This window comes from Nymphaea colorata, chromosome 12 (genome assembly GCF_008831285.2).
Source record: "Nymphaea colorata isolate Beijing-Zhang1983 chromosome 12, ASM883128v2, whole genome shotgun sequence".
Classification (NCBI taxonomy): Eukaryota; Viridiplantae; Streptophyta; class Magnoliopsida; order Nymphaeales; family Nymphaeaceae; genus Nymphaea; species Nymphaea colorata.
Window position 1 is genome coordinate 17,008,344 of NC_045149.1, and position 23,046 is coordinate 17,031,389.

General features: G+C 41.3%; 4 protein-coding genes across 6 annotated transcripts; all 4 read right to left on the reverse strand.

Moving 5' to 3' along the window:
• Positions 1-199: 199 nt before the first annotated feature.
• LOC116265824 (flavin-containing monooxygenase FMO GS-OX-like 4) lies at positions 200-4,680 on the reverse strand. The gene is made up of 6 exons (XM_031646770.2): positions 3,546-4,680; positions 2,000-2,155; positions 1,803-1,885; positions 1,113-1,248; positions 855-1,028; positions 200-529 (listed from the first exon to the last, which is right to left on the reverse strand). The coding sequence occupies exons 1-6, from the start codon at positions 4,245-4,247 to the stop codon at positions 338-340; spliced, it is 1,443 nt and encodes a 480-aa protein (XP_031502630.1). The 5' UTR covers positions 4,248-4,680; the 3' UTR covers positions 200-337.
• A 2,191-nt stretch (positions 4,681-6,871) lies between these two features.
• LOC116266109 (probable WRKY transcription factor 15) lies at positions 6,872-9,698 on the reverse strand. Of its 3 annotated transcripts, XM_050080968.1 has the most exons (4): positions 9,463-9,698; positions 8,472-9,347; positions 8,156-8,281; positions 6,872-7,348 (listed from the first exon to the last, which is right to left on the reverse strand). In XM_050080968.1, the coding sequence occupies exons 2-4, from the start codon at positions 9,230-9,232 to the stop codon at positions 7,225-7,227; spliced, it is 1,011 nt and encodes a 336-aa protein (XP_049936925.1). In that variant the 5' UTR covers positions 9,233-9,347; positions 9,463-9,698; the 3' UTR covers positions 6,872-7,224. The 3 variants fall into 3 exon arrangements, with proteins under 3 accessions (XP_049936925.1, XP_031503060.1, XP_049936926.1); XM_031647200.2 differs by having other exon boundaries at positions 8,472-9,698; XM_050080969.1 differs by lacking the exon at positions 6,872-7,348 and adding an exon at positions 7,391-7,989 and having other exon boundaries at positions 8,472-9,698.
• A 1,548-nt stretch (positions 9,699-11,246) lies between these two features.
• Positions 11,247-15,066, reverse strand: LOC116265380 (adenine phosphoribosyltransferase 3). Its single transcript, XM_031645954.2, has 6 exons — positions 14,434-15,066; positions 14,214-14,324; positions 13,149-13,241; positions 12,491-12,640; positions 11,993-12,051; positions 11,247-11,606 (listed from the first exon to the last, which is right to left on the reverse strand). Exons 1-6 carry the CDS (start codon positions 14,543-14,545, stop codon positions 11,553-11,555), a joined length of 579 nt encoding a protein of 192 aa, XP_031501814.1. The 5' UTR covers positions 14,546-15,066; the 3' UTR covers positions 11,247-11,552.
• A 5,234-nt stretch (positions 15,067-20,300) lies between these two features.
• Positions 20,301-21,983, reverse strand: LOC116266002 (uncharacterized). The gene has a single exon (XM_031647039.2). The coding sequence runs from the start codon at positions 21,769-21,771 to the stop codon at positions 20,710-20,712; it is 1,062 nt and encodes a 353-aa protein (XP_031502899.1). The 5' UTR covers positions 21,772-21,983; the 3' UTR covers positions 20,301-20,709.
• Positions 21,984-23,046: the final 1,063 nt, after the last annotated feature.

Below are 23,046 nucleotides of genomic sequence, written 5' to 3' on the forward strand. Positions count from 1 at the left end.
CAAATATTGTTATCTAAGCCCATCAACTACAATGGCACGGGTTTCTTGATCAGAGTTGGTGGTCCATTAATCTAGATAACCTTTGATACGAACCTACCCATATTATATAAGAATCACTTCTTCGACCAAAACTTTCGGTTTCTTTTTAATCTTTAATGGAACACGCTTCGGTTGATGGGTAGTTCTGAGACTGTTTCTGCAGAAAGAAAGATGCTGCTCTCATCGAATTTATTGCGAGTTTACGTATCTCTTCAGGCAGACAATGACTCGTTGGAGACAATGACTCGTTGGAGCAAGAGAAGCAATACAAATAGGTAACAAGAGGAACAGAGTTTCATCATCTTGTTAATGCCTCAGGAGAGAGAAAGTGTTTCTGGGCCTGCGCAACCAAATGATCGTCGTTCCATTGATCACGGTAACTCTCCGGTCTATCTAGAAGATTCTGGACAGTTGCAGCAAACATCTCAAATCTCCATTCTTCCACCTTCCCGCAGCCACATTGTGTTGAAAGCCAACCATCATATTCAGCCTGTCAAAAGGACAACACAGTTTTTCCAAGTATCAGCGGGGGACTGTTTGAGGAAAACTTAGTAAATTATAAAAGGACGCAGGCCAAATTGAGTGGAGAATTCAATGTCTTGAAATAGGTTTCATTAGCATGGGAGAAGCAGGAAGCAAATTTTGCAGAAGAGAAAGCAGATTTCATGCTAACAATAGTTTGAAATATAACTGCAGCTACTTGACAACACAAAAAGTAGGCTTAAGAGTCTACCATTGATAAATTCTGACGATGCATTACCATCCGAATCAAGTCATGACAGAGGCTTCTCCATTACAGGAAAGTTTAGACTTACTTGGTACTTTGAAACATCATGAGTGTAACGCTTAGGATATCCAGCAGCTTCAATCTGCAAGTAAAAAGCTTTTACATCTTCCACCATTTCCTGCACAGATGGAAGCGAAATACGTCCTGAGAGAACTCCTGCCACCCACTTGCTTTGCAGTTCAAATAATGGAAAAGGGAGAACCTGTCATCACGAAAGGAAAATTTCTGAGTCCTCCACTGATACCGCCACCAGTGTTCTAAATTTCTAATGCGTATGAAAACAAACCCTAAAGGGTATTCCAATGACTGAAAGAGATGGAGCCAATGATGGTGGGAAAACATGCTTATACAGTGGTCCAACGCGGTTGTCCTCTATCGTTACAGCACCATTTGTATCCAGAAATGGGTAATGAAATTTATAGCTGCAAAAGAAACAAGAAAACAAAAAGGCAGAGCTTAATGAATAGAACTGTGTTACCAAACAAAAGATAGTCAAAGAGAGACATAAAACTAGGTCAGCAGTTGCAAACATTAATTCATGTAGGAAACCTCTCTGTTGGAAAATTGGGAGCTTAACTTTGCAGAAAATGTTCAGTGTATGGGATTTGAAGGAAAAGGAATTAGCAGTTAGATTTTGGAACACAGAAAGCTAGGTTCGGTTGCAGGAATGCATTTACGATGGAAAAGCTTCTCATGCCGGTGTGACCATGCAGAGGTAATAAGGCAAACAGTGTCAACAAGATGAAACAAGTCAAAATGGTAGAAGACATTGTCTGAAAGATGCATGTTGATTACAATCTCATCAAAACCTTTCAATTGCTCTGCTGTTCGTACTGCAGTATTTGATGCCCTTTATGCTTAAATTTCTTAAACCCAAAACGAGAATATGAAAAGGATCAAACCTCCACACTTATTAAACAGTCATTTTAGTTTAAAACCCCCAAACATTGCAGTTGTAGAGATGCATATACATTACCCCGTGCAGTGCACAATCACATCAGCCGCAACTGAACTTCCATCGTTGAATAGCACTGTACCATCTTCATAGGTGCTTTTAATCTGCAAATATTAGCTTCTTGTTCATTCACTGACATTCCATTACTTTCTCCCTTCCCTTGAAAATTCTTTCAGATAGACTTATTTATAAGCAATCTCTGAGATGGCTTGTATTACCGGGGAATGAACCCAAAAGTTGTCAAAGACTGGAAGCCTCTTCGACTCTTCATCTGATATAAACCTTGAAGAAAGATGAACTTCCTTAGCTACTGGAGCAATGTCTCTGGAAATATCTAAGCCTCTGGCTGCGCCGCCTATCAAAACCACAACCTGCAACCGAAGACAGCATAACCAGCAGCACCAATGTATTGCATCTCATGTACAAGCATCAAGCGATCTTGAGGGGGAGAAAAAAAAAAAAAACTTCCTAGATTAAATGGAGTCGATACGATTCACAGATTTAATCCTGCACTTCTTGTATGTCAATGAACAAATGCAATAACCAACATGAAATCACAAGACTCAGTAGGGAGTTATACCCATAATGAACAAATTCAGAGTCTATCGCTACTTTACCTAGGGAAGAAACACAAGCATGCGTATCTGCATTTGGTATAGCATAAAACGGCGTCTTGAAGAGGTAACCTTCTCAACGTCCACAAGCCTGAGAATACAAAGTCCATTGTGGCTCCTTGACAAAGCTAGAAGCACAAGCACAATAAGACTCTTAAGCTGAATAGCTACATTGATTAGACATCCACTATTACTTTCACAGGAAAATCTGTTCTTTTGTTTCTAACATGAATGGAACCGCACTTGGGAGATGAGACTTAGTTTCATTCCTAGCAAAGTAAAATGTAGTGGCGAGTATTATCAAGCCCAGGGCTTATGCCTGCTTAGGCTTGAACAGTGGTGGTGCCCATGGGCTCTGAAGAGAGCTTGATTTCCTCACAGCCAAATCTCAACCCACAGCACCAATCTCTTTGGGCTTTAAAAGGAGTTTGTTGTGAAAGTTGGAAACTACTGCAAGAACATCTAGCGTCAAATCTAATATCATGCATACAAATACAATCTTTCATCTCCGGTAACCAGTACTACGAACATATCCTACCTAATAATACATTAAAAAAGGCTCTCATCTTTCTCTGAATTTGCTTTAAATTCAAAAGGAAAAGGAACAGGGTTCAGATTTTAATTGGCAACAGAACAGTAAACTAAAGCGAACACGAATTCACGTAAATTGTCAGGATGAAATCAAATTTGACTTGACAACTTGATGAAAACTTGACTTAAGTCGACAAATCCTACACTTTTACTGGAAGGACCTAAAACAACGGTTATCATTTAGATGTGAAGTCCGAACAATTGTCATCATTTAGGTGATTATACGTGAACTATAAAACAGTTGGCAGTTGCAATCAATCATCAACCATAATCAGGTACATACTCGACCCCGAAATGGTACACGTGATGGTCCACCATGGATTAAAACCAGTTTAAAATCTATTTTGATGGAACATGGTTTATTCTGGCTACTTTAAAATAATTAGTTTTGCACATAATTCGCTTAATTTTGGTTTTATTTGCACCCTTCTTTGAAGAACAGGGTGACCATTCGAAGATTGATATATATCCAACATCTCAACTTGTTTGTCCTGACAACGTAAAGCTTTCAACCAGAAGGAGCCACATGGATCTTGAGACCAACGAGTTACGACTTCGCATTCAGGAAAGGCGAAATTACGGTTAAAAATGAAGAAAATATGAAGAAACCAGAAGAACCGGGAAATAAGAACACCAAGCACGAGGGAGGAGAGACGGGGGAACGCCGGAAGCACGGAGGCGACCAATTACCGGGGACATCAGCGATCCGGGGTTCGGTGAAATGGCCGCTGCAGATAACGACGGCATCGAAGAGTTGACTCTCGTCGGCTGCTGGCTCGCTGTCGTCGGAGACCCTTCTGGCTCGAACCAGCCATCTTCCGTCTCCGACCCTCACCACGTGGACGACGTTGGTTCCGAAACGGATCCACTTCTCGAGGTCGAAGTCCCTGGCGAAGTCAGCGAGGTAGGCGGCGACCTCCCCGTAGCCGGGGAACCTCCGGGAGTCGCCGCCGGCCAGCGCGGTGAATGGGTAGTCGAGGAAGCCCATGGCTTCCCTGGGGAGGTTGGTGCGAAGCGACCTGTAGAGGCTGGAGTGGACGACCTTCCGCTTGGGGTTGAGGCCGAGGAGGTCGTCGGACTCGACTTCAGGTGTGTATACCCAGTTGCCGCCAAGGGCGTGACTCCGCTCGTAGACGATAACGCTGTGGCCCTCCCTCCTCATCTCCCTCGCCGCCACCAGTCCTGCTGCTCCAGCGCCGATTACTGCCACTTCCATCCCTGTCAGGCTCTGATTGTTCGGTATTGACATGTTACCGATCATGTAACCGACGACTTTAGCCCTGATGGCAGCGGAATTGAGATCAGGTGGCTCCACACACCCACCAATGAACTACGCAAATGGTCCTGTCAAGCGAATATATGGGCTGATCTGCCGATGGACGAAACTTTCTATGTGATGTTATCAGGTCAGCTGGCAAGCAAATATATGACTGGCTGGTTTGGTGTTTCACTTTTTCTAGTGGAATCAAACAGTGAGCTGCTCTGCTTTCAATGGTAGCCCAATTCTGATCGGTTAATGCTCCAAAATGGCATTAATTTTTCCTTTTCCCCTGTTTTTGCTGTTTGGCTTGACCTCCGCTCATTTACGCATCAGGCTCAAAGGAAATGGATACAGTCTTCGCTAGTCTGTGGCGGAAGACGGGGAAAAGGTGATACATCTCTCATGGCGGAGAAAGAAGGGGCGGAGGGAGAGAAGGAGAAGAATTGCATGGCAATGATACATCTAAGGGATGATCATCTTAGATGTTTTACAAGTGATAATTGGATATTTTAATTGAATGAGTGGTACCTTTTTTTAGGACTTAATTTTAAAAGGGTCACTATTGTGTTTTACCTTTGAATTGTAAAAGTTCCCCATGATCCTTAAACCCAAAAAAAAGATTACAATGAGAGTTAGTGGTCTCTCTTAAAAGACAATGAAATGAACCATTCACTTTTAAATTATATATATATCTATATATACACAACCACCTCCCAAAAAAAATCCTCTACCATTAAAAGAAAACCACCTACCCAACCCCACATCCCCACCCACCCATCGTCAAAACCTGGGTGGCAGGAGCGAAATTAGAATTTTTTTGATAAACCATATTATAATTTCAAAAATTTTATTGGAGTTGAAATATAACTTTTCAAATTTTGTATAAGTTGAACTAAAATTTTTGAAATTTACAAACAAAATTTTGATTTTCTAAAAGTCTAAGACTGGTCATGAACCCTACCGGCCTTCTTGCTTCAACCCATGTTGGGTGGGTACGATACATATCTATTAATTAGAATGTCTCGCTCTCAACTTTACAGTTTAAAGGATTAACACCACAAGAATCGAACAGATTATGCATTTTTTATTTGTCTGCATGCCCAATCAACTATGCTTGAGTTTGTAAATGATTATTGACTTGAGTCCGCTGTCAAAATTTGGAAAATTAGTGACGACTTGTTACTTAATTTTATGGATGTTAAGGGATTGGTTCTAAATTTAATTGCAAATTTTGGAGATAAGTTTGTCCAGGTGGTGAGGAAAGATCAAGATTGAGAAACGTGAGTTTTGAGCTCGTCAAATGTAGGTTGAGATGTTAATGAGCTACTCGGGGTGCCTATTAAATCACTTGGAAACTGCGCTAAGGGAGACAATAACTCCAAATAAGACCGTAATTCTATTCTCCAAGATTTGTCATGCCGCTGTCTTTGCACGGCTTGGTGGCCGAGGCCACACAGAGTTTACTTGTTAATGAATGTTTTTTCTAAAAGAGTTTTACTATGATAGTAACTGATGTTTATTCTCACTCCATTCGCTACAAAAATTTAGAAAACTAAATGATAGTCAAATACAGGTAGCTTCATCATTTCGGGTGAGAAGGAGAATCAATCCAATTGTGAGCGAGGGCCGAATACTCTCCCCCACCACATTTTTCCGGGCTGCACAACAGGTCGAGCCAACTCGAAGCATACGTGGTCGGATTTTGAGACCTACCACACCGACATGTTCGATATAGATTGAGGGGAAATCATGTATATCGAAAAGCAATGCCAAGCCACCACCAAAGACTACAGCCCAGTGAGCCCACAATTTGAACAGAGATCGATGATAGGTTACACCAGTTACCAGCCCATACAGCTCACACAGCAATTGTGCAATGACCATGGCGACACGTACCTTCGTGTTCATCCCCACGAAAGATTGTGAAATCAAACATGCTAAAATCAGGATATAATGCAACTGCAATAAATAGCCCCCATTTCAGTCATATGCTCGCAGATAATACTTTTGCGTTTGCAAGAATATCCCCTGCTCAACTGTAAAGTGAAATGGAGATGATACATATGAAATGAACTGAAGAATCCTCTGCAATACCAACATGCGTTTTCATCATATAGAGGATGTTGATGATGCTCATGCCTATAGATCTTTAAGATTCTGGCAGAGTCAGACAACAGCATCTGGAATGGCATAGATGTAGCAGAGTGATACTCACGTGCTGAGGAAAAAATAGGGAGGCAAGTATAAAAGACCGGAGGCACCCAACAATTACAAAAAAATGTAACAGAATGGAAGCCTGCCACAGGCAATACCACATTAAGGCAGCAAATTTGTCTGGAGCAGAAACCAGCCCAACTTTATGGTGCATGACAATTTGAGTGCCTTGCGAAGATAAAACTTCACAATGTTGTAAGCAGTAAGGACAATTACAGTCACAGAAATCACACTTATTTAGGAAGAAAGGATCTGCAAACATTTCCTTTTTGGGCTAATGGCCATCATCGTCAACCTTTATGTCGACTACATACTTTTGCCAGTCCCAGTTGCCCATTCTTTTCCATCTTCTTTTCAGAGAAATACCTTTGGTTACTTTGTGCTTCTTCATATCAACTCTATTTCTTCCAAGTTATCAACAGTCGTCTTCTTTTTCTCATTCCTTCAACTTGCATTGTGCCATCTGCCCTTACTGCTGTAATGGTAGGTTCCCAGATACATGCACATCTCAAGCAGTAGAAAACCATATGCGGCAATGAAAGAATTATAGACAAAGTTGTACCGATCACAACTAAAAGTAAGGCGTTTTCCATTCCAGTAAGGAAATGAACATTACAATGACAATGTGCTGCACATGTTACAGGAATCATTTTCAAAAGCTATGTCAGACCAGCTAGTTGTGCTTGTGTACATTTCTTCTGCTACTGTTTCCAAAATGTTGAGAGCGGAATGCTTGCGTCTGGTATTGAAGGTAGACTGACTGTTAAAGTATTGCATGGCTGTGATCGCCTTCGTAAGTGATGATCAGCATGGTTGGATCTTGTGAACATCTTTCTACGTGCTTCCTGGCCGGGCATCCCCTCAAGCTGCTGCACTTGTAGTAGCTCCTACAAGTAGAAAGAAGCTTACACACGTCATAACATGGCAACACAATACACTGCACAGTTCGGTAGAGAAATAAACTAATTGAAGCAGAAGGTTTGAAGAAGGTTGCAAGAGGGTCGGATCCACGACATTTAAGTGCATTGGCGGTCTGCTCCTGATAGAATCTGGTACAGCCCCAAAAAGTTCAAGCAGACTAAAAATTTCACATCTAACTAGAGCACTGTCTTCTGTTCCTTTTTGGATTAGATAGCGAGGAAAAACTACTGGGTGTTTTAGATGCTTCCGTCCCACAGAGCTGTCAGGTATATCAAGGTCAAACCAAGAGACCAGGGAGGACACTGGCCTGCCACAAAATTTTGGAAATAAACTGATATTTTTCCCTCATAAAATTTTGATAGTCCCTGCTATATCAATTTTCTAGCCGAGTCATCTCTTAGATACTCCCCCACCACCAGTTTTTTTCTAGTAAAGGACTTCGCTTTCTTTTCATCCTGAAATGAATGCGCTCTTTGTTGGTGATGTGGTGTCCAGCAGCGAATGTTAGCTTGTTGTCTTATCTGCATAGCTTTTTTGCAGATTGTGAGTTGCTTTGCTTTGGCCTCATGAAAAAGGATGCCTATCTTGGGTAATGAATTCTATTCCTCTGTCAATTTGGAGTAACATTATTAATTTGTAAACCAACTAAAACCCATCAGCCACATGTACAGCATACAAGCAACCTAGTCTGGGTATCTTTCAAAATGAATTGCCTTCTTTGTAAGCCAAAATTCTGGATAACATGAACTGCACAAAAGATGCGTTAGTGGTACCTCGGATGAGAAGATCCCTTGATCGGTTTCTGTCCATATTTCCTCCATGTATAGTCATCTGCAGGAATGTCAGCTAGTCTGCTACTAACAGCAGGAACTCTAATGACCCTTTTCTTTCTGAGTCTTCTGCAAGAAAATACACCAAGTGAATTTATGTGAATAATATCTTCCAGAATGCACCAACTTGAAGACATTGTGATCATGATGAAAACAAAGCTTTTGCGTCCAAAATAGACAATCATATATGAAGAATAAAACCACACGGTGGCTCGCCTAATAAGAGTAGGCATAAAGGAATACCAAGACAGGGCTTTACTTTCTTCTTGAGCAGTGACAAGCTCCTGGAGTTGGTGCACATTTTCCTCCTACTTCGCCCACCTTCTCTACAAACTTTCCCATGGAAGAATACAAAGGAAAACCACTATGAGATGTACCAATTTGATCATATTGAAAGAACTTTCTGCGAACTGCAGGAGCACCATTTGCAACCATTGAGGAAATGACAGACCCAACGGCATCAAGCGTTTTTGCACCGCCAACAGAACCATGCCTCAATTGCCACGAACTGAATCCAAGATGCAGAGGATGGGTGTCATGAGAGAAGGCAGACACTCTAAACTGTGGAGCTGTTGTTGAGGAGGAGGTGAGATTCGCAGGAAGAGGCTGAGCAGGTGTGCTGAACTCTTGGCGATCAAGGAATATGCTCGGATTGACATGTCTTTGGTTCAGCAAAGGGCCCTTCTTAATGTGCTTGCAGGCCAACATGTCAAGAAGTGAGATTAATTCCCTGAATTTTGTGACTGCATCTTCAGCAACGGCACCCAAATTCTCCACACCTCCTTGGGAAGATATACAGGTGATCAACACATTGGTGAGCCTGATTCCACTCTGAGCAACTTCAAATATGTCCGAATTGTAATCCGGTGAAGTGGAAGCGCGTAAATCTAATGTGCCCATGGTGAAGAGACTGAAACCTTCAATGTAGTTGATACGATCCCAGCAATTCAAACGAGGCAAGTTATTTAAATACCAAAAGCAGCAGACCACCAACAAAGGTTCCCAGCCTCTCAATCTCATTTAAGGTCTATCAACCAAGCCAAGCTTTAAAGGCCATTTTTCGATAAAGGCATACCTTGCTTCCTCAAGGATCAAAGAATCCGTCTCTTTCCGGGCACGATGCATGAAAAGAAAACTGAAACCAAATTCCAAAAGTAAGGTGGATGAGATGGACATGATGAAAAGGGTCAAATGGGTAGCTGCCACACTGAAGGAAAAGGAAGGGAACGGATGTCAAAAAAGATACGCACAGTTGGTTGGGAGTGCATGCGTAAGACCCAGTCTTCCTCTTCACATTTCTTAATTTAGGCCGCAAATTCTTGGCCAACCGCAGTGAGAAACTGCGGAAGAACAGAAACGAAAGTTTTTCGAGCTTCTTTGCTTTCCAACTACAAATTCCTGGACATATACACAAACACACACACACACACAATTCCACAAACAAGGGAGACTAATTCGCTCCATAGCATCATTCTGCTTCGTTCGTTCGTCCACCATTAATCTTTGAGATTTTTTACATAAAGTAGACGTTATCTTGTTCAAGTTTCTCTTAAAACTAACCCGTACTACGTCCATTCTTAACCACAAAAGAATATCCGGTGCAAAGTCATCTTCTAATCCTTGCGGAGCCTTCAACCATGACTTGGCTTGATCATCTACCACTGACGAACCACGTACATTAGTTGGTACAACGACCACAGAAGTTCCAAAATTTCTTTGTTTCGTGAGCCTTCAACTACGACTGCAGATGTCAGCCTGCAACTCAAAGGGATAGTGACAAAAGAGTGATCACATCGCAAGCGAGTTGACTTGCATCCTCTATGAGGTCTAGCCGGCAAACGTCCGTCCTCATCACCTTATTTCTTTGGCCCTTCCATGCTGATCACGAATGCGTCTCCTTCAGCCCACTGATTCTCATGATCTTCACTGTTGAAAATCAAGAAAATTTCGATACCGGGTGCGGGGACAAAATCTGTGCTTCCCCTAGCGGAATTTTAGGCAGATTACCTACTCTAGCCGAAATGGCAAAGACAATAATTTTTGTTGTTTTTTACATTTTTAATTAATTTAATAATTCATTTGTTTCTAATTGAAGAAGGGAGGTCAACCTGGTTTGGTACCGGTTCTACTGCCTGATCTTTCTATCAGTTTGCGAAATACTTCAACCCAAGTACTGAAACCGACATGGAGTTAATTTGTAATATGATCCAAAGGCTCCTTCCTTCTAGATAGATATCAGCCAATATGAAGCCTGTGTAGAATAAGGGAACTTTTTATTTTTTTGATGTTAAATGTCTCAAAAATTAAGGCATATTCATAAAACACTCCTTTCTATTCACGTAACATTGAATTATTATTTCTTTTGTAAAACGCACTTTATGTGATTCTTTTCACTTTTAATTCCGCAATTCAAATTGTTGCCCTATTTAAACAAATGCCTAAACAATTCACCACAAACATAGATTGATTCGATAACGTATAGGGTCTACGGGCAGTTCGAGAACAGTAATTGTTACAGATTAAGACCTAAAACTCTTTTAAAATGTCCAAAGAAAACTAATTTTTGAGTTAAATCACCAATTTTTGAGTTAAATCCGTAGGACGGTAATGTTATTATGTTACTGTTTCCCTACAGTCGCCTCCTAAAATTTGAGAGCATTGAAATTATTGCATCGCTCATGCCCAAGTTGATCGATAATGCGAAACTTTTTGCTTGGTGGGTTGTGTTTCTTTACCGAAATAAAGACTGGCACGAAGAAAATTCAAGAAATGAATTTTTGTAACTCTTCCAAAACTTTCACAGGAAATCGATTCTTGGTACTCCCAATTTTCCATGGATTAGTTTTTGCTGCTCCCAACTTAATCTGGCTTTTTCTTCCTTTCTTAGAGCTTGTGGCAAACAGGTTTTCAAGTAATGGAGAAGGCTCTCTTTGTGAGAAAGTGGCAACTGTAAACTTTTACAGTCTATGACAAAACGCCATATTGGGTCAGATGGCTAGTTTGGATACTGCAACACACTCCAGAACAAAATATCTACGAGAGTAACAAACTGTGATCTGCTTTGCATTTCTAATTTATTACTACCTGTACGCATTCAGGAAGTAGAAGTTCTTAAAATCTAAACGTCTTCCCGGTGCAAAGTTGCAAGCAGAAAATTGAATAAATAATGAGTCGGGTGAAAATGATCACATGCAACAACATTGTGCACCTTTCTGCGATATCAAACTCGGAACAAAAATGGAAAGCGGTCGTGAAACAACTAAACGAAGCAAAAATGCTCCAGTCGGAGTAAAACACAGCTTCTTCAATGAAAAATTGTATAATCTTCACTTCTTTGGCATCAACGCGACTCAATAAGCACGAAAAGAGGCTTCCCCTTCAACCTTGCACGTCCCTGCAAATTTAACAGCATAAAAAGCAACACCACCAAGGTCTTGTGGTCAACATCCCGATCAAGCACTTCTGTGTAAATACATAAAGACTTCGATTCGAACAAAACCAGACAGTTGAAGATATGCATTTCGATTAAAGGAACACACCGGACCATCCATATCATTTACCTGACAATCGCCAATGCACCAGATTTGGGATATAATGAAAAAAGAAAAAATCCAGCAACAATTTCAATAGCGATTGTCTATTTCTTCTTGAGAGAACAGAAAAAGTTTATATTTGTGAAATGAAAACAGATGAGACGTATAATACATTTTTTATTCACGATATTATTAGAGACAAAAATGTGCGCGAGATTAGAAGTTAATGGGGATAAATAAAACATACCTTCAATTCAGGCAGCTCAATTACACAAGCACATTCAAGCACTTCAGCACCAGCTCGCTCTGCAACAGAAGATCATATAAACAAATAATTGATGTCAAAATGAACAGGTACAAATGCAAGAGAACATGTCAAACCCACCATTCACCATACATAACAACATATGTTCTTGAGAAACAGCAAAAGTATATAAGCGTTCAAGAATAGCAGATAAAAGAAGTGAATACAGCAGCGAACGAATACCAGAAATTACACCACTGTACAAAAAAAAAATATTTGGTCCGTGAAATGGTAAAAATGAAGAGAATTTTTAATGGAATACGAGCTACTGGCATAAGTTTCATTTAACAGAACAAAGAAATGGTCTACAGACATTAAGGAAGATACCTAAACTAGGCCAGAAAAGTTGGTAGCAATCTGCCATTGCAGATAATATAATGATGATTCATATAGACCTCAGCATTTCCATTCAGATCAAAGAAGCAAACACCAAACACTAACCGAGAAGATTCATAGCTGCACAGAGAGTTCCTCCAGTAGCAATTAGATCATCAACAACCAAGGCAACATCTCCAGGTTCAACAGCCCCAACATGCATTTGAAGACAATCTGACCCATACTCTAAGTCATATGCTTCAGAAATGACTTCCCCTAAAGATCACAAAAGAACCATCAGACTTCGAGCAAAGAAACTTGTCAAATTGAAAATAGATATGGGTTTCAGCCGCGTCCTAGAAAATTTTCAGAATATTTTATAACAAAATTAACTAGAAAAATTACCGGTGGAGAACATGAATCCAAGACGAAGCGAACTTCTGACTCTAGACAGGAAGATAAAGGCTAAAGCAGTGAACCCCATGCAGGAAAAAATCCTTTGCAAGTGGTAAGGTTATGTTGTAACACAAACAGGACTTGGAAAAGGATAACCACTAACTCTTTCAGAGAAATCCCATTCCCATCATTTACTATGTTAGATGACTTGATTTATCGTTGGTTCCTTTTTCATATATCCAATTACAAAAACAAGTTAAATTAAAGGACAAACCAGTATACCAGTAAAGGTCTTTTCATTAAGGAAAAAACAAGAAGCATATAAATGAACACAGTGCCATAAAATACAATCAGAGGATCCACAGTCCAAACAAGAAACAGACCGTACCAGGCAACTTCTTTGGTTTTCTTAGAGGCACAAACTTTGCACCAATCTCCAAAGCAATAGGGGGGCCAAATATAAATCCTCGAGCCTCAATGCCTACAGAAGAAATAAACCAAAAAGATTTAGCACATCAATCGACTATTAGCAATAATTGTTAACAAATATATATTTTCTACACTGTGAAATGTCATAATGTTGTAAAGAATTGGTACACTATTTTTCTCTTTGCAGCAACGAAATCAAACTCTAAACAAACTTCATATAGAAAACACTCAGATAAATGTCCAGAAGAAACTAAACGAGTCCTGCGTTTTCTAGGAAATGAATCCCTCTAGGAGTCCTGCCAACCTAGAATAACAGCTTATCGATCGAAGTGCATATTCCTGATTCAAAGGGCAGGCAGATAAGGACCATGTTAACTTCTGCAATTTTATCATGTCCGCACTTTTCTCAAAGCAAGACCACATGGGTAACTTGTTGTCATTCGTTTACGTGATGATCTAGAACGTGGTCAACAAATATTTCCACGGCTCTGCAACATTTCTTTTTAAACAGGTTTAAAGAAACAAGAGGACCATGTGTGTGTGTGTGTATGTGTGTGTGTATATATATATACATATATAAGAGAGGGGGAGAGAGTGTGAGATGGTGCACAAGAATCGTGGTACAGAAATTTGTCTTTTTGGGGTATACAAAACGTGGGTACTGCGGGAAACGAAGAATCAGAGAGATCATACAAGTGGAGGGAATACTGCAGAATCCAAAGATCGAATCCTCGCAGGATCCTGCAGACTCGGGATCCGATTCCAGAACCAACCTTCAAACCCCGAATCGGGAGTGCGTCTCGCCCGGTTCACCTCATAAAACTCGCTCAGTGAAAAAAGGAGACGACAAAATAACCCCTCCCGCCCACCAGGAAAAACAGAAACGAAGAGGAAAATGGAAGAAAAAAAATCTGCTAAATAATACAAACAGGAGCGGATCCCGTTCAAAAGAAGCGGAAACTCGTTCCTCCATGCAGAACACCATACACAAAGAAGTGGAAAGGAGAAGGAAGAAAAGAGATACCAGCGACGACGGAGATGTTCTTATCCTTGTATCTTTGGACGAAGAGGTCGACGGTGTCTCTGAAAGCTTTTGGTTCCAGAAGCAGAGTGGTAATGTCCTGAAACATTATGCCTAACCACCACCATTAACAATCAGTAACCAAACTCACAAGCACTAGGAATCATAGGTAGGGATACAACTCATGCAGTGTAAGAAAAAAAGAGAGGGAGAGAGTACAGACCAGGCTTGGGGAAATTGGGAACAACACGGATGGAGGAGGAGATGGCAAGGATTCTGGGATCATCATCCTCCTTCTTCATCTGGACTTCCTCCGCCTCCACCATCTTCGACATACAGAAACAGGGGAGCTCCCCTCCTCAACAAGACAACAACTCAGAGCTCTCGGTTCTCTCTCTCTCTATCTCTCTCGCGCGCGCTTCTGCACCCTCGAGGTCGAGCTTCGGCAACAAATTTAGAAACAGAGGAGAGAGAGAGCTCTCTGCACGAGGCGAGAGCAAATCGTCTCGAGAAGTAAAAGGATCCAGCGTATTGGTTAAAACCGAGGGCAAAAGCGCGAAAGCGAATCGACCAACAACAAAAAAATATTTCTCCCTTCGCAATCTCTGCAGCAAATCTCTTTCCCCTCGCTCTGTCTCTCTTCCTTTTTCTGCTCTCAAACTCCACAGACAGAAGGCAAATGAGCTTCTTCTTTTCCCGTCTTTCCTCTAAAATTTTCTTCTCTTCCCTCATTTTTAGGATTGCAATAACTGCGATATTTATTCTACCCATGAAAGCCAATGAACAGCTGCCGGCTTTTATCAATTAAAGGATTTCAGAAATTTTAAAGCCATACAGAAAAGAGAAGAGAAAAAGCTCAGCGGTTAACGTTGGTCGATGGGGAGGAAGGAGATGCAGACAGAAACGAAATCTATCACCAAAAGCCGTGGGCCACCACACCAGGAGAGCCGTCTCCGGGTGTCGCGACAAAAAACAAATTTCAAACTCCTCTTGAATTTATCGAATCCAATTAGAGGAAGCCCTTAACAAGCTTGCATTAAGTGGCACGAAAATCTCGTTTCTTTGAAAACGATAAAATGCCGATATTTTGTGACGATCCTGATGGGCATCCACTCGGCCACAGGAGAAGAAGAAAGGGTAACTTTAGACGACAGAGTGATTAAGTTAGCTGGACATTGAGTTTGACAAAACGAGATTATCTGAGATTTTGTCCATATAAGGATATCACATAATGTACATATATTATTGTATATGGTAGATTGGCATATCGTGAGTGAAGGTGACGTAATTGTGGAGTTGCTTTAAAGAAAGAAGCCAGGAATTTGGTGTCTTTGTTAAGTCCAAAACCGATGAAATTGACGGTTCTTTGTTGAGTTGAGTCGAGTCGCCCCACCGCGAACATGACATGTGCATAGCTTCAACCTCCGTCCTAGTGACCAACAGTTTTGGTTTTAGGGTGATGTTTGTGTCAAGCAGTGGCGGAGCCACATATAAGTGTTTGTGTGGGCAATTGCCCACATCGGTTTCTCAATTTTCTTTTATTTTTTACATTAAAATTGTTTAATATTTACTTTGTTATACATGTAAATGCTTATTCAGATATAAAAACTTGTGAATCAGTGTCCTCGAACCATTGGTGTCAAGTAGCCTTGATCCCTTTCATACAACGCATACAATATATAAACTTACCATCCAAACGAGACCTCCTCTTTATTTGATTGAAATTGATTCAGTTCATTGGCGGAGTTGGAGACCAATTCTAATCTTACAACATTGTTTTCCATATATATCTCAAATATTGACCAGAGTTGCAAGTTTATTTTTTTGCTAAATCATTTGATATCAAAACACTTATACATGTTGAATTGATTAGCGATAAGTATGATATGATTTTGGGATCTTGGTTGTAATCCACAGTGGTGGGATGAGGTCACGATCTTTGGCGTCCTGTAGAGGAACATGCAGGGATATCTATCAGCACATGCAACTCGATGCTCTAAATCTTCTCTTGTCCATTCTCACTCATGTAAGTCTTCTGCCCAGCTAGCAAATTCTGGCTTGGTTCACATAAAACAAGAGCCTTTTGCTCACGTTCAGACCGTGATGCCCCACTAAGCATTAGGGTTGCAAATGGGTCGGATCTCGTATTAGAGTAGTCTTTCTCGAGAATATTCGACTCGGTTCTAGTCGAAACTCCGATACATTTAGCTGTCCCGGGTTCAAATTATTTACATTCTAATTACTAGGAACAAGCAAACCCTTGAGCACATGCACCTTTATATGTATATAAACATTGTATTTTGAGAGCCCAAGTCGGAGTTCAATAAGTTTAGTTATGTAGTCTAGGCATTTGACTCTTGATCTTCCTAACCAGCTGGTAGGCGAAGTGCACATCAAATTGTGTGGGTAAGTATGCATGCCATTATGCATTTTTTTGTTAAAAGCATTGTACTTTAGTTAAAGATGCATGCACAAGTTCCTTTCTTTCTTTTTATGTTCTTGTTTTGTTTTCTTTATAGGTTTAGCATAAGCCAACATTCTTTAGCAAAGTCGTACTCTAAAGGCTCTTGCTATGATGGGTTGCTTAGACTCTTGTTCTAGGCGAACTAGCCCACAAGCAAATCATTTGTTATGGACTTGAGCCCCCTGGGACAAGAGTCTACACTCTATGTTCCTAGCTCCACTTGCCTTGGACAAGACTTGGCCGCGAACATGAGCCGACATGTGTTGCTCGTAAGCCTTTGTATTGACAGCTGGCCGTGAGGAATGATCATTCTCACAAAGATCAGTGGTCCTTTTCATCATGCCTCCCCATCCCAATCTTTGGACCTTGATTGGCATGGTGCGATATAAACCAATGTCTGTTTGGGCATATGGCACCTCAAAAAAAAAAAAATAATTACATGTAAATTTTAGAAAATTTTACTTGTTTTATATAAAATTAAAAAAGTAATATTTCAACCATAGTCAAAATTTAGAAACTTTAATTCAGTCATCCTCATGAAAAATTTTTGACTCTGCCCCTACCAGTGGCTGGACTCCAAGGTTTAGTATGCCAAATGATCGGCCTACTTCTCAACTTCCATCACAAGCACAAGTTTTTTCCAAGATGACAAAAGCATTTGCAGGCTGACAACCCTATTTTTGGACCATTGCATTACTTAGGAAAGCAACCACTTGAAAGCAACATTCATAATTTATCGTGGAAGCAACTTTAAACTAGGATTTCATCTTTCAATAAAATCATGACTAATTACAAATCTTTTGAAAGCATTATGAGCCATTTCTTTTCTTTACATCTTTGATATTCGAATCATGTGATTCAAGTTTTGTTTTTGTTAAATTGACTATAGTTTTTGGTTGACGATGAAGTTGTTAGAGATAAGGTTGCCGATCCAACGTCTTTATCAATATTGCAAGGTAAATCAAATTTTGAATTTCAAGCCATATATAGAAGAAATGCAATTGACGCTGAAAAGAAAAAAGCAACAAATGCTCCAACACATGAAGATGCCAAAATCTATTCCAAAGGAAAAAAAATTCAAATTTGTAATCAAAATCCAAGATTTTTGGATCTTGACAGACCAGCATAAAAATTTCTATTTAGTATTCTTTCCTCTCTTAAATTTAGTGGTTGTAAGAGAGTATTCCCATTTTTTCAGAATTGTAGAGAAGGAAAGGCTTCGTGAATGTAGGTCCTGTTTGACCGAACCACGTAATCTCTTCTGCGCTCTCTCTCTTTCTCGCTTCCTCTTTGTCTCTCTTGTTGTTACTTTTACAGAAGTTACTTTCTTTAGGAGATGGCTTTGAAGTGGGAGGTGTACACATTCCACTCACTCTTTATGTAGCTAACGTGCTTGATCTCTTTTTAGAGGCCTAAAGCTGCGGGCCTCATGCATAGATAGTTGAAAAAGGGTATTCACACTCAGGACAGAAATGTTACTGTCTACCACTGAAAAGGGCAGCCCAGAATTTAGATATACTGAAAAATGTGTTTTGGCAAAGCATATAACCTGCAAATAGTTATTTACAAGGAGAAAAAAGTTGATGGTCATAGGCAAATCCAATACCTCCAATTAAGTAAAGATGGGAACAGCTAGAATCGTTTTGATATCAGACACTATGTGAGTGCTCGATGAATCTAACCAAAGATTGGAGCAGATTAATGGAAAACTAGTTCTATTGTTTTAATAATCTGTTCAGAGGCAGGCCGAGTCAAAAAAATTCTTTTTAAAGGGCACTAAGTATAAAATTTTAAAATTTTAAGGAGCATTAGTATGTAAATGAAAACAATTGCTCAAAAATATAAATATGTTCTCATGTGAGCAAAGACACGTGCCTCTCCGCCCACCCCAGTCTTTTGGGCAGATTTATGGGACACTCACATGGTGTCCATGCTGCCAAAGGACTCGCTTATTCCAAGCAAGTTACCAGCTCTGTATGGGGTTTTATAGTGCTGGCTGGATCAAAAACTCCAAACCCTAAACTGGTGCAGTTTCATAAGAGGTTGAGTAGAGTTTTGAAAACTTCTCTGTGTCGTTCAGTGTCTTGGATCATGTCCAACTCTATCGATTGATATCAAAACAAAGACAGCTAAAGGCGACGAGTTGGTGTTTGTGTTGCTCGTGCCATCGAAACACCCTGCTAAAATATGGTGTCACTGTGATGTAGCTGGGTTTTCTTTACTTTTGTTTTTAATAAGTGAGCCCATGTAAGCAGTGATGAATCTATGAATAGGTTCGTGTGGGCAAATGCCCACATGGGCCTATGGGTTCTAAATGGGGAATGGACTTGGGACTTGGGTCCAGCCAGATGAGCAGTCCCATTGGATACTGCTGAGAACGTTTTTGGCAACTTTATTTTCATACCATACTTTTCTGTTCTTCCAAACCGATCAGAGAAGTCACCATTCTAAGAGTAGAAGCCCTAGATATCTTGGAGAAAATGAACCCTAGACCTCAAGAATGTTGGATTTCAAGCCATCTTTTGGCAATGCTACAATCGCAATATACAAGAGTTAGTGCATGGACAGAGCTCATATTTAGCAGGAGATACTGTACCTGGAATTTGCCTGCCTGAAGTTTTCCATTTCAGTGAAAATCTGCAAAAATGTAAGCTGGTAGGCCATGGCAGCAATTTCTCTTGCAGTTGCTTTCATTGCTGATGGTGATATGTGGAAGCTCGAAAGCGCTATTACTTGCTTGACTCGTTAATTAGGAGCGGGTGTAAGAAGAGACGACTCATTAAAGAATGAAAGAGTCCGTCATATTTAGGTAGTCCAATCTCTTCTTTTGCCTTTGTCATTTGCACTAATAATAATAAGAGATCAGAGTCATATAAGTGATTGTTTATCAGTCATCTCTGTCTTGTAGAAATCATATGCTTTTTTGCTCACAAATATGTGAATTTCAATGACGAAACCAGCCATAAAAAAAGTGCAGTGCTTTAAGGAAACCTTGATGGTCCATCTAGGCTCCAACAGTGTGAAAGCGATTGCAGAAACGCAGCCTTAGGAGGTGTTGCACAACAGCAATGGAGGAGGTGTTGCACAACAGCAATGGAGGAGGTTAATATGATGAGTATCTGCTCTGCAACAAAATGCAGAAAGTTTGAAGACTAAAATGAACTGAACAAATGCGAATGTGAAATGCCTTTTACGAGACTAAAATAAGTGCAGACCAAGCAGACATTAGTTGACAAAATAACAACTACAAATGTGGGACAAAGTAAGTTATCAGACTAGGTGATTACATAGCTCATGAATCACTTTACATTCGTTTCGATTTTATTGAATCTACATGTAAGGCTCGTTGCACCTTGGTCTTTCAAAGCAAAAGAATCTTATTATTTGTATGATGTAAACAAGATGGCCAAGCTAAACATTAGGTTATAGCATTAGTATGGTCGTATGGTCAAAACCTGCTAAGAACATCAAAAGAATAGCACAATTCTACAAAATTACGTTGCATCAAATTTGTAATTGCCAAGAAAAAAGAGAGTTCGCATGCTCGCTCTAAGTGGTCTTCTCCTTTAAGGCAAGTGCGCGCGTGCACCCATGTCTACAAATTTTGAAATTTCAGCAAAACCTTGGTTGCCATCATAGATTCACGATAACCAATATCATAAATTAATCTTGCTTCGTTTCAGAAGGAATCTAGAGAGAGACAGAGAAAGAGAAAGAGTGTTGCCATTAGCATTTACATCTGCCATGTGAAAACAGGGTAAAATCTTACAGAACTAGAAAGTAAGAGAGACGACCAAAAAATGCTCTGGTAAGTTCGCCTCCGTTTCATAAAACACGGACTCATAGAACACAGCCGGTCCGGGTTGGCACTGAACTAGAACCTTCAGCTAGTAACTTCCGACCCACCTCAGGCTCCTTGTTATGTAGGTCAGACAGAGACAGAACATGGCAGTTGTAGTCGGACCCAACTGGAAGCTCGAGCCCACTGCTCGACTCCTGTGAGAACCCACCAGTGAGGTTCGAGCTCGATCCCATTCACTCCCGAGACATCGTCACCCGGTAGACGATGAGGAAGCACGGGAGGAGGGCGCGGGGGTCGAAGACGACGAGCTCGCCGGATACGCCGGCGACGGAGTCGTATCCGACTGGGATGCCGAACACTGCTCCCTCCTCCCTCGGCACGGGAAGTGACGGCGACGTTGGCTTTCCCTTCTTCCCCACCACCGCCATCTTGGGCCGCTCCTCCTCCATGGACCGCCCGGCGATGACCCTGCACACCAGCATCGCCCTCCTCCCCGCCGCCCACCTCGCCCTCATCTGGTGCGCCCTCCCGCTGCTTGGCGCCATCCTGATGGCCGTTCCCCTGAAACCCCGGTCCAGCAGTCCGCACGCCGCGCACCCTCCTCCGCAAGTCCGCCCGCGCGCGAGCCCGCACGCCAGCCTCGCCGAGTAGAACCGCAGCACCTCGTTGCCGTCCGCCACGCACCGAGCGCTCCCGCCAGCCCGTGACCGAACCCACTCCCTGTACTCCTCGAACCTAGCCACCCTCTCAGGCGGGTTCGTCACCTTGAACGCCCGCTCGATGGCGCACCCTCCGCCGGCCCCGCCCCCGGCCGCCGGCCACCCCGTCTTGAATATGATCTCCACAATGTTTCTCGAGGAATGCCCCTCCGGCAGCTCGGTTAGCACTGGACCCCGCCCGCCCGGCAGCGCCCTGATTCGAGCGAGCTTTTGGTACCCGCCATTCGTTGACAAGTCTCCATCATCCCCATCTTCCTCCCCTTCCCCTCCTCTGTTCTTCTTTGCCTTCTTTTTCTTCTTCTTGTTACTACCGAAGCTGGTATCGCTGCTGCCATCTTCGTGATAATGATGGTGCTGGTCATCATGGCGATGGTGAGGGTGGTGGAGGTGGTGATGGGGGATGGCCGAGGGGTTAACGAGGACGACGTCCTTGAGATTTCGCACGCTCTTGGAGCACCCGGAGTTCGGCAAGTTCGAGGGCTTCAGGGGCTTCAGAGGAGGAGGATGGCAGACGTCTGAGACGGCTTGGGACTTGCACTGCAGCGATCTGAGAAGGGAGTCCCAGGCGCCCGCCATTAACGACCATAATAACGGCGATCCAGAATGGGGATGCTTCGCTTCTACGTCGTCTTTTTTGGCGTAAAATATGAGAGAACGCGGAGATGATGCACAGTCTTTCACCAGCTCTTCGCAGTCATACAAATTCTGCTCACGATAAAAATTTGTGATTATGGCGCCATCTTAATTTTCAGCAATGCTGATGACATTATGAACCTCCTCTCTCTCTCTCTCTCTCTCTCTCTCTCTCTCTCTCTCTCTGTATATATATATATATATATATATATAAAATCAGTGTAACCTTTGGCTTTAAGAACCGACAGCAATGATTTCGCGTATGAATTGTTCTTGGAAACCGTCCTACTGAAACTGGTCATGATGGTTTTGGAAGTGGCCCTTTGAATCTTGGATTGGAAACGGGGAAGTTTTTTTTTAAAAGATGAGAAAGTTTATGCAACGTGGTACTCCGTTTGAATGTTGTTTTTATTAGCATTAATCTGTCGAGTCACTGTCTTCTTTTCCTAACATTATGTGGATTCTTTTCTTATTTTATAGGAAACAATGTTGAGTTTGATCGACTTTATTCGTCAAAAAAAATTCTATACTTTGTAAGTCTTTTTGAGTTTAAATGCGAATCCTCAGAGAATGACTGCAGAAAGATTACTAGAAAGCGGGTTTTTTTTGTTTCAAATAAAACTTTGGAAAACGGAAAGAAGAAGAAAAACATTTCGGCTTTCTTAGAAAGGCAATACAATCGGTATTTCTGTAAAAAGCACAGCGAATTGCAATCTGTGTTCGATTAATTGCTTTTTCGGAGAAGAATACTAAAAAGCATCCAACTTTATTGAATCTTGAGTTTGAACCCTGTTTATTCTCGATAGCATAGCAGGAACATTGGCAGAACAATCTTTACATAATGTGGAAAAAGGAAAAAGGAAGCTTGAAATATTTAGGCTAAAGTTTATTATGTGAAAAATTACATTACTTTTGACAGCGAAACACACTAATAAGCACCATACTTTATAGAAACTTGAGTTAACCCACTTGAGTTCTTGGACCCAGATCAGATCCCCGCTATAGGGCTGCTAAACGAGCCGAGCTGACCTGATCGCAGCTTGTTTCTTAAGAAGAATGGAAAGTGTTTATGAACGTCTCATGAATCATGATGAACATGATCACTAACAAGCAAATCCCAACTGCAAATTTCACAAGCTGATCAGACTAGGGAGAGTTGTCATGCACATTGCTTTTCCAAGAAGAAGAATAATTTGATTGCAAGCTACTAATACTAAT